At 38.3% G+C, this 18,874-nt stretch overlaps 1 protein-coding gene across 1 annotated transcript; it reads right to left on the bottom strand.

The window, feature by feature from the left end:
* Positions 1-1,274: 1,274 nt before the first annotated feature.
* On the bottom strand, positions 1,275-15,674 carry ppp2r2ab (protein phosphatase 2, regulatory subunit B, alpha b). The gene is made up of 10 exons (XM_074690650.1): positions 15,239-15,674; positions 13,015-13,083; positions 9,023-9,120; positions 6,598-6,763; positions 6,171-6,283; positions 5,695-5,872; positions 5,335-5,499; positions 3,523-3,692; positions 3,049-3,140; positions 1,275-2,934 (listed from the first exon to the last, which is right to left on the bottom strand). The coding sequence occupies exons 1-10, from the start codon at positions 15,243-15,245 to the stop codon at positions 2,655-2,657; spliced, it is 1,338 nt and encodes a 445-aa protein (XP_074546751.1). The 5' UTR covers positions 15,246-15,674; the 3' UTR covers positions 1,275-2,654.
* Between the last annotated feature and the right edge of the window lie 3,200 nt (positions 15,675-18,874).

The raw sequence follows: 18,874 nt of genomic DNA, 5'->3' as shown, positions 1-18,874 counted from the left end.
TTTCACACTGCACATAGGCACACTTCACACAGGGGCGTAGCTACAATTAGGCAAACACAGGCAGTTGCCTGGGCCCCCAAGATTCCCAGGGCCCCCAAAGCATCTCTTAAAAACTGATTTATGAAGTCCTCTTCAATTGAAAGCATTTCTTTTTTTCTAAATCTTACTTCACATGCTTCAAAATACATCAAACGGCTTAATCTCCAATGACGTTTTGGGTACTCCCTCACTTCTTATTCAATGGGCTATTCCATGTTACAACACATCTGAAAATTTGATTCAGGAAGAAAGTGGTAAAAAACACTTTTTTCCCCCATTTTTTTTCTTATTTACAACCAAGTGGGAAATAAAAACAATGTTGCTCTGAGATCTGAGATAAACATTTCAGACTTTTATGATTTTAAGGACTTTATCTAGCCCAGGAAATAGGATAATGTTCTCAAAATCAAACTTTTTGAGTTGTTGATAAACATTATTGTACAAAATCTCTTTTTTTGATACATAACTCACTGGACAGGGGGTCAAATAAAAATTAACTTAAAAATAATTGTACCAAAAAGTATGGTAACTGTAAAAATCACCTCTTTCAGTAGATTTTTTCCCCCATTTTATGTTGTGCTTGATATTTACGAATTTTTTCTTTACTAAATTATTTTTTTCAATATTTACCTATTGTAATGTTTTTCACTTCATACTTTCTTGTTTCTTACTGTTACTCTGTAAATTCCCCACCGTGGGATAAATAAGCTGTCAATTGACCATAAAAGATTTCAAATCCAGGACAAAGTGGTCTAAATTATGTATTCACTTTTTCAAAATCAAACTAAAGTACAGAACTTGACGAAATGCATTTAGTTGTGTTAAGTTACCATGTGCAAGATTAGCACTGTCCCATGCCTTGATTCTCGGAAAGAGACAGTGGACCCAGGGAAGGCCAGTCTAGCTCTGAGGAAGATGAGTTACAAGGACATGGAGGGCCCCATTGACTGGGTTTGCCTTGGGCCCCCAAACAACTAAATACGCCCCTGACTTCACAAGCATTATTATTATTATAAAGATCCATGCACTGCTGGCTCAACAGACCTCTGCCACAGTTAGGACAGATATATGTAAAAACGATTACTGTTGCTTTACATGCATCTTAAATATGTTGTGATTCACTTAGCAGCAGCTTTACAACCATGATGGTTATAGATTAGTATTGCTACTGTAGAAGTATCAACACATCATTCTGCACAACAGCTCCATCAACAATCAGGCAATAACGAGGATGCAAAAAGTAGTTCCTTTATTATCTTCACTGTCATAGATTAAAATTGTAGTTATACATTACTAGAGGCATCAATAGAGTCTTAACGGACCACATTTTAAATACGGTGTGGGAACATCAACTGCTGCACATCATGTTGCAGTTTATTGTACCATCACATACAGTAGCATTTATAATGTCTGCAGTAGTTTCAACAAACACTTTAAGTGATTAATGCCTCAAATAATGTTTTGTTTTAAGCTGCAGTCTTTCAACACATCCAAGTACTTTTGTTGGTGCATCAAGAGTCCAGTGTCAAATCAAAGGTTTTTTCCCTGTTGTGAAGTGCTTCTTCAGAACTGTGGTACACCATGGGAAGACAATACTTAAGATGACACAGAATAAGTTATGTCCAAGGTCCAGCTTCATTTCACAAAATAGGACGGAACAAATCTGGTGACATTTTTATCTTTTTTTAATATAAATATGACAATCATAATAATTCTCTTTGAATAGGCTATCTCTTATACCTGACTATTGTTCAACACAAAGAAAAGGAAAAAGAGGAACCAATGCACAAAAGAAGTAAAGACAGAGCCAATCAAATAATAGTAATAAAAAAAAATCTATCTGTAGGACCTTTTGAGCACCCAGAGCCTGAGGCACAGTGACAGTGAGTCAGACAACTCCTCAGAGGGCCAGGCTTTTAATCTGTGAGATGACACTTTGATTCTCAAACTCCTGGAGGTCACTGCTAAAGAGTCACCATCCAGATTGAGCCACGGGTGTGTAGAGAAAACTGTGAGAATACATTTGTGACTGCTGAGTCTGCGTGGTTTAATTAAAGAGCGGAGACATGTGAAGAGACTCAAAGAATACCATGACAGTATGACAGATGAATTAATAAGGTGTACACAAAAAAAAGTTTTTCTTAGAAAAATAAACACTAGAATGGCACAGGACAATAAGGGGACAAACTAAATAAGTGTTTTTTGTTTTCTACCACAGAGCCATTGGGGGGAAAGTTATAAAAATAAGTGTCTGTATTCAGAATTTGAAGGAAATTAAACCGCTTTACCCATGTTACCCTGGGGGAAGGAAAGGGTGGGTGGCCTTGCAAAGCAAAACAAACTAAAACAAAATGGTGAAGGGAAAAAAAATTGGCACAACATCACTTAAACGACAAGGCGGGTGTTTCTCTGCCACAGACAGGCCAATGATGGGCAAGAGCGAGGCTTTCTCTGTCCACATCTCGAACAAAGTGGCAAAGTCCGGTCACCTGGTAGCAACAGACAGGGATGCTGGTTGTCGTGGTTACCACAGATCACCCTGGATGAGCCTGAGAGGCTGCAGATGGTACACATGAAGTCACCCATGCCAGATCTCACATCAGCTCGCCCTGTACTTAGTTCACTTTATCCTGGAATATGTAGAGGTTGTTGGTCGTTGCCACTGCGATGATGTTGTCCTGGGGATGCCAGGCAGTGTGAAGGATCTTCTTGTTGAAGTCCAAACTATCAACGCTGATTTCATCCTTCTTGCGCTTCCCTCCGGCACACACTTTGCGAGGCTTTAGGACCTGCATGGGCTTGCTGTTTTCACGGGACGCCTCCAGGGTCACATCCCTTCTCTGGCCGCGGTCAAACATCCGGAAGAAGTTATTATATGAGCCCGTCATCACCACACTGAGGATGGAAGATTAGAGGAGTGATGAAATTTGAAGCTCACATCATCTTAAAGTATGTTCAAGATCAAAAGAAACTGTGCTGCCATTTTACAAAGTCCGACCTCGAACTCACCTATCGTTACCATTCCAGCAGCATTCAAACTTGTCAAAGATGCAGTCGTTTTCATAGAGCGAGCACAGCTTGCTCCTCAGATACTCATGAACCTGTAATTAAAAGATTAAAATGTATTAATGTGATCAAACTTATAATTTACCAACATGCTCATTATGTTATCCAGCAGCTTTAAAGCAACTTTTCTGTACAGGGAAGCTGATGCAAATCAAAACTTTATGGCACCCTCTAGTGGCTGAAACATGCAACTGCAAGACATAAGTTGATAAAGGTGTGGTCAGACAGTTAGTCATAGTTTTTCTGTTTTAGCTTCAGAAATTTATTTCCAAAACGTAACAACAAATACCAAAATAATAATAAACTTTACCAAGAAAAAAAGAAATAGAAACCAAATGCAAAGTCTAGTTTATAGACTGTGGGTCTTTCATTTGACCGAATCGGCTTCTCCACTCTTCTGTAGCCACCTGTTCTCACCTGATAAGTCTCCACTGGCCTGTTCTCCATGTTTAGATCCCAGATCTTCACGGACAAGTAGTCTCTGGTCATCATATAGCGCCCGTTGTGGCTAAACTTGACATCCGAGATCGATGATATGATCTCAGAGAAAAAAGATCGATTACTGGGATCTTCTGGCTCCTCAAACACTGGAAAAGAAAAGAGTTTAAAAGTTTTAGTTAGTTTCTTAGTAGTAGAATATTTTTTTATTGAGATATCTTAAATGAGGAAAGTGTAATCTGATAGTTTTGAATAAGACAAAGCACTACATAATGAAACTTGATACTATAGAAGAAAAGGTGTGGTCTTACTCCTTAACCTGGTTTGCTTTTTAGTCAAAGTTGGTGCTTTTATTTACAGTGTTTGGAGCAAAGCTTTGCCTGTTTACACTGCAGTCTAATTGGTATTTCTGCACTCACTAAATGACTTTGTTCAGCAGACTTTTTTATCATGCATTACTGCAAACTCAAGTAAAAACATGACTTTGGGAAGATGCACATAGCCTACGTGTAAAACATTAACAGAAGAGGGCGATGACTGTAGGGTCTTAGCCGTGCCACATTTAAACAAGTTGGTTTTTGGATTTGGATGAGTATAATCCACAGGGATTTATCCACACAGCTTCCTCTGAGGTTAACAGAGAAAGGTCTGAAAGCCTCAGTTCCTGTGCTACAAATGTATTGTAAATGGCAAAGGTCAGAAGAGAACAAAGATCAAAGCGTTTCAGTCCTGATACTTTTAAAGAAGAGGTCAAACTGCCTTTTTATTTTATCATCATCCAATGATCAAGCGAGTAGGGAATTTACCCTATTGATGTGAAGTTATCTAACATGCAAAAAAAAACTGATGCTGTTTTATTTATTATTTGATTGTGACTCCCCTGTGAGACTAAAACACTGGTGTAAACATGCACACAATGGCAACAGAGTGAATATCCGTCTTTAATGAGAAGTTGATGCTCTGTTTATTTATAAGTCCAGTGGTCTGGCTGGGTCTGGTCTATTTTAGCTCAGGGCTAAAGAGGCCACATCAAAATCTAGTCCTTGCAGGCATGATTGTGGACTGATAGCCAACAACTGCTTGGTGTGCTTCTGATTTTCACTGTTTTTTGAAAAGAAACATAAGACGCGTACTAAAAACACTAAATTAGAAACCTTCGTAAGACTGATCTAGCAACACCTGACACAAAGCATTCACTTTAGACAGCAATGGTTCAGTTAAACCCGTAGACTGAAAAAAAAAAAACGGACTCAAAGTGCGATTGCCACAAAAACTGCTCCCCCTGGTGGCTGGCTGCAGTATAGTTCGAAAAATCTATCTCTCCAGTCATTCCAGATGGGCTGTGGTCAAACTTTAAAAAATTAATACACCTCGTAGGAATGTTTCTCACGTCCAATTTTTGTGGTGATTTGAAGATATCTTTTGGCTGCCTTGTATTCAAGTCCCCTTTTTTCAGAAAAGTTTTGTTTTCATTCGTTATAAGAGGTTAAAAATTAGGCTTCGTTTAACAGTTGCAGTCTTAGTATATTTTTTCAGGGATTGTAAAATATGTCAGAGGGCTGAGCCAAGAAGAAATTAGACTCTAAAAAGAAAAAAAACATTATTTGTTTCCTGGCTCCACTCAGATACAGTCTATGGTTAAACAGTTGCTGCTAAAAGCTTCACTCGTCAGATTAGCCAGCCAAAGCTACCATGTCTACAAGAAACAGCTCTATCTCTGAAAAAATTGTAATAATTTTTTCTCAACACTGGAAATGTGTGAAAGAAATACACATGAACATGTGAACTCACATTTAGAGTGTTTATCACACAGCGCTGAGGCCCGCATGTCACAGAGACGGATGGTCCCTTTGCTGCTGCTGTACACAAACGTGTTACACTGATGAGGATGGAACTCGGCTGCTGTGATCACCTCTGTCAGCTCCTCCATGTTGGCCGGTTTGATGTCAACAATATCTGAAGAACAAAGGAGTTCAGGAGAATAAAGCCTTCAAATGGCTCAACAATGTAAAGGTACACATAAATCCAGATGCTTCGAATATCTGAGTTTAAGTCACTGAGAGTCATACTCAAGGGTTGAGTGATGGCAGTGTTATCTACATTTTTGGCTAATGCTGACGGTCATAAATGGCCTGTGTGTATTAAGGATACTGAAGCTGCGGTCGGTGATCTCGAGGTGCCAGAGGTTGATGCGGAGGTCGTCTGCAGACAGGTAGGTCTCATTATCACTGTTGACAGAGATAGAGTTGATATGGTAGGTGTGAGCGTTGGCAAACACCCTCCGTGGACTGGCCTCCACCATGAGGTCCATGGGTATCAGAACTGGTACCTGAAAACAGAACACAACAGAAATTTAAAGGAGATTGAAATCTGCTTGAAAATTCTCTTTTTAGAAGCTTAATATACTTGACAACCCTAACTTTTATCCAGACTATGATGCTGTTTTATATTTAACAAGCTACTTAGGAAGTACTATCTGCTCTCTGAACTGGATGGATTTTAACTACTTCTTTTGGTCATACTACTAATAAAAACAAAAAAGAACTACCTCTTTAATCCCATAATTTGACCTGTCTTGTACGACAAAAAAATTAGGCTGCCAGTTGCCGTCATTGTTTTGAACTGACCCGCAGTGACGTGATAGTGTTTGGGTCTTTGTAACGTCCATCCTCCTCCTTCAGGTTGTAGCCCTCTGGTCTTTTGTCTCGTTCACTGATTTTCCACAACTTGATTGTCTTATCTGTCAGAAACAGATAAAAAATGTAAAAAACACAAATAACAATTACATGTAAAAGCATGCATGCACTGAATACAACTCTATAATATTAAGAATTAGCACTACACAGTTAAAGGGATACTGAAAAGATAAGGGACCAAGAGCACAATTAATCAGTCGATCGAGTCAATGGCGCACAGTTACACACACAGACAGAAGTAATATTTATTTGAGGCAAGTGGGGTGTAATGATCCTCATTAATGAGAACAATTAGTACTGAAAATTTACTTAAGCTTTTCAGAAACAAAGTCCTGGCTTATGAACGTGACTAGCTTACCATTAGTTGACAACAGGAATTGGGCAGCATTTTTCTGAGGAAGCCAGCGAATTTTGTTGATCTTCTCCTCAATTTCCAAACTCTTCAAGTAGTCAAATTCGGGCTCATGGCTCTGGAAAGTGCTGTAAACATTATATTCACTCCTGAACTGGGGCTGGCTCTTATTCTGTTGGAAAAATGTATCAGATAAAGACAGAAATAGAAGACATCAGATGAGGAATAGCCCCAAGTAACCACATTTTATTTCAAAACAACATGTCTACTTTTACAGAAGAGTTATCAGCTTTTTAAAGTGAGAGACAATACATAATGTTAATGTTATTGTAACCCTCTCAAAGAGCAGTTTTAAGAAAACTTTTGTTATTTCACATATCTATCATGGTCCTGACGTGTAATTAAAATCTGCTGCTCTAAACATATTTTCTCACCAATTCAAGTGTTATCAGTTTATCGGTCGAGGATGTTCGGACCAAGGGCTGAGTGATTCATTGAAAAATAATCAAAACCCAAAAAGAGCTTCTAACCGGAGTAGAACTACTGTGTCAGTTTTTCTCCCCACTTAAAATACATTACAGGTTGTGCAGTTATAGGTGTCCCAATGTGTGAAGGCTGCCAGAAAACCAGCAGCAGAAGAAGAAGCCACATGACACTGTTCCATCCAGTCCACTACATACAGCACGTTTACATGCACATTAAAAACCGGACTATGAGCTTAGTCAGCACAAGATCAGACTATTGTAGTGCATTTAAACAGCTTAGTTAGATCGAGCACAGACTATGCATAGCTCGATAGACACATGCAGATAATGAGATTGCTATTGGAGTGCTGGATTCAGCAGAACTTGAGAATGTCTTGGAACGAAAGCTTCATGGATGAATACTCCAACACCAAGCGAACAGAACAACGCGAGCAGCTGTTTGGGCGCACTTTGGCGTTGACCAAAAAGCAGTGAAGTACCTTTTAGATATGGTAGATAGTATACGCTACATTAACACCACAGAATAAAAAAAATATTTACTTTGTTTGCAAGAAAAACATCTTTTACTTTCTTCTTTTTTAGTAATCTTTTTTCCACAGAAAATTTCCATTAAAGCTAATTTATGTTTCTAATTCAATTTTTTAAATAAGTAACTCTTCATTGTGCATCTGTGAATGTTAATTTCAGTTACTTGTAGGGGCGAGAGAAAGTATTGTGATGTTTTGTTTAACAATATAAAATCGTGATTTTTTTTTCAAAAATCTTTATTATTTGTTTTTTATTTTTTCAAATTTAAATGCTACTTCTAAGTCTCTGTTTATAATTTAGATTGGGAAAAGCTGAGATGTCTGATCCCTTGAGGAAATCCTAAAAACTGACTCACATGATGTGCATTTTTTGAGAGAAAATATGGCTCCTGATATAGCCTGGAAACATCATCATCATCATTCAAATTTTCCACATGGTCTGGTGTTGAAAAAGCAAACGAAAAATCACAAAAATCGCAATTTGGATCGAATTGGCACCCCCAAATCATTAAAGAATCGAATCGGGAGAAAAGCATATCATCTAAGCCCTAGTTACTTGTGTAAAAATTATGCAAAAATTATACAAATATTTAAACTGAGTTGAGAGTGGAACAATCCTGCATAAACTGAAATCAAGGGGTGAAGGTATAATCGATAGGTTTTATGTTTTTTTGCCAGTAGACGAGAACCGAATATCAAAGATGTGAAGAAGTGTACCAGCTACTTTCAGAGCCAATGAGCACAAAGGAAGAAAAAAGCTATTTCAGCTGTCTGAACTTGGGCAAGAGGAAAGGTAAAGGATGCAATCAAATCTGAGAACTGAACCTAGGACTTTGAAGCCACAGAGTCCTACATTACAATAACTACCAACTCTACTGACAGAGGAAAAAAAAATCCTACAGGCTACAAACTAGTACGATGGGTGACTGGTGCTCATATGACAGAAGTTTTGCTGAAGGCTATGAAGGAATGAAAGCTTGGAAAAGACACAGCTGTTACGGATGTTACAGAGGTAATAGAGCAGCTGTGACATCTACAGTCACAGGTTAACAAAGAGGAGTTGTTATTTTTCATATTTAAGGTATCAAATAGATGTTTTTAAGACTTTTTTATAAATATGTTTTACAGGCTTAACAGTGGTTGTTTGATGCCACTAAAACCAAAGTGCAGTGACTTAACACAAACCCTGAACTTTGCCTGGTGGAGGATATTTTGTACTCTTCGGTTAATCATGGAGCAGAATGCGACTAACTTGTAATATATTGATTATCGCAGCATCGCTGTGAGCAACAGATCATATTGTGAGTCACGCTGTGATCCACATCCGTATTAGTAACAGAGCTGTGCACAGATGGTGACCTTTCATGAGATGGATAATACGAGGGAATAAACCCAAGGAAGACAAACTTGCAGCTGTACCTCTATTTCCTGCTGGAAAATGACTACGCGCCCACCCTTGTCTCCTGTGGCTAGCAGCTCCCCTGTGTGGTTAAACTCAACCGTGGAAATGATATCCGCTGCAAAAGAAGACAAAAACACAAGAAAACATTACAGAAATGTACAAACATACATCAAAGTTTTTTTTTTCAATTAGGAAAAAGAAATGTCTCCAATACTTGAGCGTATTGGGTACCACTCAGTCCATCCCATCTAACCCTGGAAATATCAACAGGAATCAAAGAGATCTGAAGAAGAAGTGAGCGCGTAGGCCGGAGAAGCAGAAAGATGTCAGAGCATGTAGAGCAGATGAAAAATGATCAGTAACCTAGTTTCTCCCTCCTCGCTTATTCAGACAGCGCTATAGTTTCACCCAGGAGCAGTATGATGCTTTATAAACTGAATATGTTCCTCACACAAATACACACTAACTTAACCCTTTGTTGGCCAGTGGGGCAGAAGGACAATGCCGCTGGAGGTTGTAGTAGGAGGTCATTGTGTACATCGTGCTCCCTGGGGCTCGATGTACAGGGTGATACAATGGAAGCACATGCATGGCTTCCTTACAAGACGTACTCAAAATAACATAGGCTTCCGTACGGGCAGTGACATTTCTGTCATTATCCACCAGTTTTCATGCATTTCTTTATCAAATTCAATAACAAAATAAAAAATGGCTCTAATACGGGTGAACACTACCTGCTTTCTATAGCAGCTCTGATTATTATAAGCTAATGGATGTCTTTTTTTAAGATTAACATGATGCATAAATGCATAAATCAACAACAGTGAGGGTAGAAATAAAGACCAGGGGTCATGATATTCATTCACCAAAGCTTGGTTACCATTCTTTTCATTTCAGCTAAATGACTATCATTAGTGTGTTCCTCAACGAGACACTAAACACACAGCCCAAGAAGTGAAAAGAGGTTTTTTTTTTGCCTCTTTGAGAACCAAAATCACCATGACTCAATAACTTTCTGGCTTAGTGAAACAGAATATGACAAAATAAAGAAGAGGCCAATGTTTTTTAATATTCTTTCAAAAGGCAGATGAAGCATGACTCAGTGTTTTCCATAGAATGACAGAGTAAATGTCTCCCACACACACACACCTACACCCCTGGTTCCTAACACACCTGCTCGCTGGATCTCATTTTTCAGACCAAGTATAAAACAGCGATTGAGCAGCATGTGGAGGAGGCTTTTTAATGACACGGGGTGTCAAAAATAAACTACCATCATTCTAACAGCACTGAATGACATCTCACCAGCTTTATAGAAATGATGGCTTCAGGATCACACAGTGGACAACACATCGCCTCCCAAAAGCAGAACATTAACGGGAGATGCTATGCACAGGGGAGCATTTCTTTTACTCGCTTGCTATACAGTTGCTCTATATGCCAGACAACGAAAAATACCTTGAGTGCTTTGAAGAAGTGAAACCAGGTAAAGACTTCTGGTAAGAAAAACTGAGAGGTGTAGATTTACCACCATGTAGTTAAATGACATTTATGGTGCGGATTAACAACAAAGCACTGCGTCTATAGAAGTAAATTATGTTTTTCAGCAGGGGGAAGTGGGGGTATGGTGGAGCTTGTCAATCAAAATCCTGCTCGTAAACTACTGTGGGTGAGAGTGGTGCGCTCTTTGGATGAGAGCTCAGCATGGATATGAGGAGAAGATGCGAGATGACAGAAGCATAAGGAGACGCTGCAAGTCAGAAAAGTTCAAGCAGCTTACGCTCCAACTGAGGATGTGTCGCGGTAGTTCAGAGAGAAAGAGCGTCGCCATCGTGAGAAAAGACAACAGAGATCATGGAGGATCAAAGGATGGAGCGCCCGAGATGAACTGGATCAAAAAAATTACGTTTTATCTGTTTTTGAATCAAAAACAGTAAGAGAGTCCACTCTACTTTGGTGGTTTTAGTGTTTACATAGTCATAGAAAACAATATTATTTGGGTCTTGAAAGATTGTTTAAAGATGCGCTGGCAGTCAATGAGTTAATTGCGTTAATTTTTATAAAGCATTAATTTGCTAATTTACACAATAAAGTGACAGCCCTAGGCTGCTTAGTTAAATCAATGCAATCTTTATGGAGGGAGTTCAGACAGCTTTAACAAATTAGCAACAGGTTTTCAGAACTCATCAACATTATTCCGTTAATATAATACCGTACTGACCTGAATATAGGATGTCCCTGATTGTAAGACGACTTCCATCTTTTCAAGCCCAATCTTTAGAAAAAGACTTGTAACCAAATTTTACTTTCTAACTATTGTTTTATTTAATATTCTGAGACAACCATTGAAATAATAATTGAGACTGTTTTAATTTTAATTTTTGGGTCCAAATACACTCAGCTAAGATAATGTTCCAAATGCAACGATACTACAATAACATTTTCTTTTACTGTTCGCATTACTCAGATGGTCTTGGATGCACTATCTTCAGACATTACTCTCCGTAACTCAATCATTTTGACTGCCTGGCAGCTGTTCAAGATCTTTTCTGCACTGACCATCATTATCTCAAAGTTCTTAATTATCATTAATTGTCTCATCTTCTGTCACTGCGTCTTAGGGATGGGTAACTTTCACATTTGAAACAATGTGGTACCAATGCTCGGTACCTGGCCATTGGTGTCGGTACCAACTTCGATACTTTTTTTGTGTTTATGTGGTAAAAAAACATAATTTTGTTTAATGATAAAATCTTTTTTTTTTTTTTTCAAAATAACACATTTATCCTCCAATATATAACCTTGCAATGCTGTGTTCATGACCGGCATTGACATGAACACAGTCAAAGGATGCAATTGGGTACCTAAACATGGTACCTTTTGATTTTACGTAAATCGGTATCCGGTACTTTTGACTGAATTTGTTCAGTAGTTGAGTATTGTAGTACTCATCCCTGCTGTGTCTCTGCTGTGACTGACAGATGACCACAGCCACTGTGAGGTCTCTGGCTTTACAAAAAGCTGGCACCTTCTGTTTTTTGCAGTCTTGTCGTGACCCTTGACAACTATCAGCATGTGTCAATGACCCCAATTATAAGACGACCCCTACTTTCTACATTGTTTCAACAAAATAAAAACTTTTTTATAGGGTTAATATGGGTTAACAGAATACAGTCTGGACCTGTTAGTAAAAATTATTTAAGTAAAAACTTTTCGTTATTTCACTTTATATAGTAACTAATTGAGTAAGCCAAGTTTAGTTCTGGCCACCCAAATTAATGTACCAAGGTGTTAAAATTTTAGCTGCTTTAATGACATCAAAAAACCCAGGCTATCTGAAGTAAACAACCAATATTTATTAAAATATCTCAAATATTGTAGAGTCGAAAAAGACATGACTCTCAAACATCCTGTCTGTTGCCCAACATCTGGCCTAATACAGGTTAATTTATTGTCCCTGCACCTGTGCCCAGGATGGCGCCTCTCATCTGCAGCTCTCTATCCATCCAGATCCTTGTGGCTGATCAAAGTTTTAGTCCCTGTGTTTCTGTTGGGTTTGGTATTGATCTATACAAGAGCTCAGTGGTCAGTAACCAACCTCAGTGTCCTGCTGCAGTAAGAGAACTGAAATGACTGGCCAGGCATACGATTTTAATGTGAAGCTTCAGCAGCAGAAGGGTCTGACACAAATACATTTACATTTATAGCCTCAGAAAACAAAAGGTAATCTGTCATGGGAGTGACATGTTAAACAAGGTGAGTGCGCCAGAGGTACAACTTTCTCTATAGTCATCAGCTGGTTGATCAGCTATACCCGGCAAGTCACCTATCAATATCCTGAGTCAGGGAGACCCAGAGTGGAAATAAATGTCATTGCCAGAATAAATGAGGCAATGCTATTTATTTCAGCTGTTGATCTGCTATCTAATCACTGCTGTGTATTACCTCTGAGCTTCGATATTTCCCCCCGTGCTTAAAAAAAAAAAATCACTTTTTGCAGATTTCATACCTTCAGCTACGTCGTCATCAATGGCTCCTTTCACCTGAGAAAAGCACCACTGCATGTCACCTCCAGGTCCTGCAGAGATTAAAGCAAACAACATTGATTCATACTTCAAAGATTTAGAGCAGCACATAGAATAGAACAGAACAGAATAGACACATATATCCTACACAATCTGAAAACCAGTTATGCAAAAGGGACATTAAAGTGCCAAAATAACATTTGAAATCAATAAGTTCCTTCTATTGCTGCAAAATTTAAAGTCAGGTCAAGCTTTGGTTGCACTTTTTGTTCATTTTGAGAATAAAACATTCAGTGAAGCCTGAAAATACAGACTCTGCTTTGGATCACTATTGCAGCAGGTGAATTGAGAATCTGAACATCCTTAATTTTAAGCCTGAGCAGCTGTCAAACCTGCAGGAGATGCTATACCGCCAAGCTCCAGTGTTAAAAATACATCAACAAGAACTTACACGCTGCCTCGGTTGATAATGAACTCCATCACCGGTCTCAACAGGTTCTCAATCATCATTACGCATTGCACAATACATCTACATAAATTCCACACATTTTTACACGTGACTATTTCCGTTATTGCCCAATAAAAAAACTGGTCTGATTTGTGATAAAAATGTCCAACACCTTGTGGAACAGCTCTGCAGAACAATCAAGGACAGTTATGAGTCACCAAGGATTCATCATACACACTGGATTCTGAAGTGAATCATGGTATAAAACAAAAACGAAAAAAAAACACTAGGACAGGCTTGGCCAGCAGTGGACAGATACAAATGTAACATTTTCATTGGTCATATGCATTATTTGCTGTAGAAATGCACAGACTTATATGAGGTTTATTACTGGTTACAGTGGTCTCTGTTAAAAAGAGAGTGATGTGCAATACGTCTGCTTAAAGACCAACGTTATTTCCCCGCCCAAACCGTCTGAACCCACGCACTGTTTGTTAGTAGTGACCTTTTTTGTCGAAGAAATAAAATAACAATCAAAGTATATCGGTGGAGAAACTACATTTGAATATTATTCTAACATTTTTACATGAGCTGCAAGAGTACCAGCCTTTGAATGGAAGGTGAAATGCTACGTTAGGCTACACAAGTCATCCACTTTCTGGGTCTTCTTTGAGGGATGGGATTTTTCCCTGTGGTATGACTCTGAACCCAGCAGTGTTGGCTCTCTTCGCCTTCCCCACCTTTATGTTGAAAGCGCAAAGAAGATGCTAAATGACAGCTTGGTCAGTCTGCAGCAGGCCTTAAGTACTAGCTTGCATGTAGGCAATGTCAAAGTTTGTGCTAACGTTAGCTAGCCAGCCTTGTCAAGCCAGTCATGGCATGTTTGAGAAATATGTGCAGTGAAGCGGAAACCGCCTGTTTAACGTCCTTCCATTTATTTAATATTAACCGCTTGTAAAAATATATTAATATGCATGTTGAAATTCTCGTGCACTTGATTAGGAACAGCGTTTATTTATGACAAGTTAGCGTTAGGATGGAGTAGCGGATTGCTGTGGTTAGCATGCTGGTCCTGGGCCGGTGATAATGGTAAACAGCTTTCATTTGCTAGCTGCAGCTGGCTAACTAGCTTTAGCTGGTGTTCTATTGAATACTGCATCCCTCAAAGTTGTTACTTAGCGGGTCGGCGCATGCGCAGAGACACAACTAGGAGAATTCTTTCAAACTAAATATTAATGATAACAAATATGCCTTTCCTGAAATCTGACAAATTATATTTTGCTGCGGTATAAAATCTCGCGTAGACGGTACTAACAGAGTAAGAAGTGGTGAAATACATAGATATATGTGCTGGAAGCATCATGTGAAATGGGCTAAAAGCGTTAGAACGAGATTTTCTCATTTTAGCATTGTACAAAAACATGCTAGCCTTATTCTTACTATGTACTCATCCATGTTTTCCATCAAAAAAATAATAACAGCTATGCCTCTGGTGAGTGCTCCGGTAGCGTAGTCCAGCAAAGTAGCACAACTCGATATAACACCAGCAGACAGGCCAGATGGGCGATGACACTTGAGTTTGCTGGCTAGCTACTGTTAGCATTAGCTAAGTTTTGTTAGCTAGCCACCGTGGGGCTAACTGTCACTGGGTTAACACAAATCTCCAATCCACGGAGTAGGGAGCTCAGTGGGGTAGAGTCGCGCATTAACGACACAAGTCTGTCGTGTTGCTAAAGTGTGTAATGGTTAAATTAAATTACCTGCCATGACGAGACAGACAGTGGAGCTTGTCTCAGTCAGTCACGATCCTGCTTCCCACTCCCACGCACTGGTTCGTGGGATCTCAACTTTTCCTTCCGCTGAATCTCCGCCGTCCGTCTGCGCAAACCTGAGTTTCAGGCACTGAACGATCGGTAACCCAGATGATTTTATCGCTCCCCTCCTTTCCTTTCACGCGTTGGTCGCTGTTGTTTCCCTCTGTATGTCACCCACTCTACCCCTCTGTCTCTCCTGCCGCATCCCACAAGTCACTTCTTCCCCACCCCTCTCTTGTCTCTTTCCGCACGTGAACCAAATGTAACCACGGTCTTTTTTTTTTTTTAATGTGGGCGCATCATAATTCAACCGTGGACGGCCTTTGTACAGGCACGCGCATACACATACATCAAAAGCTGATCTGGAGACAGAGGCATCATGGGTGTTGAGAGGACACTTCCTCTTGATACAAACTTTTAGACCTTTTAATATTTTTGTCACCGAAAACTCACCAGAAAAATAGTCAATCTTATGTATTTATCAGTTTGTTTAGAAATTGTAATGTATTGAAAAGATTCATTTTAGATTTTGTGATGTCAAGCTCCATAATTGAGCCCTCTATGTTAACAAAGCAGACATTTTATGGGAAAAACAACTGTCTCTACCATCATGCAAATAACCCCCATGTGTAAATACAGTAACCAATACACACATACAATTTTTTTTTAACTTCCAGTTAGCCTTCTACAACTGTGTCCAGTGTAATATGATAAGATGACTATGCAGGTACTGTTTTCCTAACACATGCATGTATTCTTGCAAGTTTCTGTAATTGCATGCCTTTAAAAAACTGTTCTTCCGACAAAGTTGGTTCTGTTTCATAATAATAATAATAAGAAGAAGAAGAATAAGAATAAGAATAAATTTCATTTGAATTCTGCCTTTCAGGACACCCTAGGACACTGTACTAAAGTTAAAATACACAGGTACAAAACAATGTTAAAAAAGATCTTCCTTTCACAGGCTCTTGTCTTCAATTATTCATAACTCTCAAAAAAGTGTTAAAGAACAAAAAAACAAACTTTTATTTAAATACTTAAAAAGGAACTGGAAGCTATAGCTTCCCACTAAATGTACGTAGAAGAGCTAGCATCGATTAGCAGTCAATTAAGTGTAATTTTGATCCTTGCAAAGGAACAAATAGAAGTCCAGCCATCATCTTCCTAGTTCAGGCTGTGACACTGAAGTACACAAATTATAAACACCCGAGTTTTGCAGGTTTCCATATGAATCAGGCACAGAAAACACAGCTCTCTATTTGAGATAGTGTTCCTGACATGGAGGCTGTTGAGCTCATATTCAACAAAACAGCATATAATGTGATAAACATGAATAATATGCTGCAAAGATGACGTTCAAAATACTTCTCTGCATCAGTTTTAGCATCAACTTCAGACTTTTTTTAAGTTGAAATTTTGCAACACAAACCCTTTGTGTTGCAAAAATATTTTCAAGACAACCACAGCAATTAAAAACATTTTGGAGTCTGTGAGTTTGAGTAATACACTGCAAGAAGAGAAACAAGGTAGACTTGAAGCTGCTGACTTCTGCTGTAAATACTAATGTGATTTGTTGTTGCGTACGCACCACTACCATGGATCAGCTGGCAGATTTCTAAAATTTTCTCTTCTTGCATGATTTTCAGTTCATCATATACACTGTGGTGAAACCATGGCCTGCTGGTGGACTCTGGAGGGGATTGAAGAATGTGAAATACATCTAACCTACACACAAAGAGCCTACAGATATGTAAGTACTAGTTTCAGCCATCCACAGGAACACTTCAGATGCTTTATGTCTGCAGACAAACCCAATGTCAAACAAGAAACAACTACAGCTAGCTGAGAAGTGCATGGAAATGGACAGCTAACTAAAAAGGAAACTACCCAGTGCTTGCTCATTGCTTCTTAAAGTATCAGCTGCACCATGATGATGTTATTATGTTATTTGTCATTTGGGAGACTAAAACACTTAAAGTTCATTGGCCTATTCTCAAGTATACAGCTTGGTCTGTTGGGGTTTACTGGACTTCCTGTCAGCCTGACAGAAGCTTCATATTCTGTCTGATACAACAAAATGCAAAAACAAGTCTAATTCTTTTGTCAAGTATGAACGCTTATTAACGAGTTTACAAAGAAAAGTTTCTTGTCTGAAGAACTGATTCACATGGACATCAATCAGTGAGTTTCTCAAAGCAGATCTACCATGTGAACCAATAATGTCTTTAAAACATCTTTTCCCTGAGGAGTTATAAAATATTTTCCTATGTCCTCATGCTGCATGTCGTTGCCATAATAACATGGTAGAAAAACAAAGACAAAAAGAATTGCTATAGCTGTTCCAACAACAACAATAAACACAGCATACATTTTGTAATATGCAATAAGTAATACACAACATATAGTATTACAGAAAAAAAGTACATATGGTGACTTTTGTAACTACTGTTTATATTTTACAACATCTAGATCAAATAACTGTTTCGGTCCAGCCACCAGTTCACACACACACTACCATTTTGCCACTGTCCCATTTTTACCTGCTGAGTATACTGTTACTACAATACTCTAATATGTTATTTGTCCACTAGAGGGCCACCAAGATCAGAGTTTTAAGTTTTGAATACCAGGAAAGTGAAGCCAGGAAGTTAAGTATTATGGGATCAAATAACTTCTCTCCCTTTCTCTTAGTTATTTATAGACAGTACTCAGTAGTCACTTTTACAAGTTAAGGAAATGGGGAGACCTTAGATTCACAATAGTTTATCATGTGTATCCTCTTACCACCTCTCATGATAGTAGATTGCCGATGTAGGCCTCATACTAGTAGTACACATCCTTGAGCTGTTGTGGAGCACATTTATTGTCATCAAGCGCTAATCATAAGAGACATTATAGGTCGTGTTTTTTATTATTATTTATTTATCTTCTTGTTTATGTCCATTGTTGTCATTCCAGAAGTCAGAGTTGTAATATTTTTGTCGCAATTTTATTCATTAATAGAACTGTAATGAAGCAACTATTTAATTTTATTTTTAAACAATCATAATCTTGCACGAGTTAAACTTGAAGGACAGAAGTCTGTAACTGAAAGTTCAAAAGTTTTTTTTTTTTTTTGCAAGAATAGAGTTTTTCCTTTGCAAACAAAATTAAGATGGTACAGTGTAAAGTCCACATAATTGTGTAACACCTGTATCATGTCTGGCCTGAGCATTTAATTTTCTGATTTTGAGGGCCATTTTCTTAGAATAGACATGTATCAGATCTAGAAACAAATTGTGAACTAGCTTATCTAACTTTTTATCATACCTTTGGTTATGTGACGTCCAAAGCAGTATGGCATGACCCGATAAATGTGGACAAGTGTAACTTTTCCTTAAAAAAAGTTTCAATTCACAGGCCTTTATTTTGGACTACATCAAGTAAAGAAAGTCTTTGATGACTCCAAAAAGCTTTGAACATGACCAATTAAACAGTAAAACAGCAATTAGTGTATCAACAAATAATAATAATAATAATAATAATAATAATAATAATAATAATAATAATAATAATAATAATGAGAGTCTTTTACAGTCTTTG

This window comes from Halichoeres trimaculatus, unplaced genomic scaffold, assembly GCF_033239565.1.
Source record: "Halichoeres trimaculatus isolate MK-OKI-2021-1 unplaced genomic scaffold, fHalTri1.1 fHalTri1_scaffold_16, whole genome shotgun sequence".
Classification (NCBI taxonomy): Eukaryota; Metazoa; Chordata; class Actinopteri; order Labriformes; family Labridae; genus Halichoeres; species Halichoeres trimaculatus.
Note: the sequence above shows the minus strand (reverse complement) of the source record. Positions and strands in the feature narration are given on the sequence as shown.

Excerpts from the sequence above, each read along its gene's own strand:
- ppp2r2ab (XM_074690650.1), bottom strand. Across the intron at positions 6,764-9,022 it reads TTTTCCAGCAGGAAATAGAG|AATAAGAGCCAGCCCCAGTT; the intron begins GTACAGCTGCAA and ends TTTTTCCAACAG. Across the intron at positions 5,873-6,170 it reads ACACTATCACGTCACTGCGG|GTACCAGTTCTGATACCCAT; the intron begins GTCAGTTCAAAA and ends TTCTGTTTTCAG.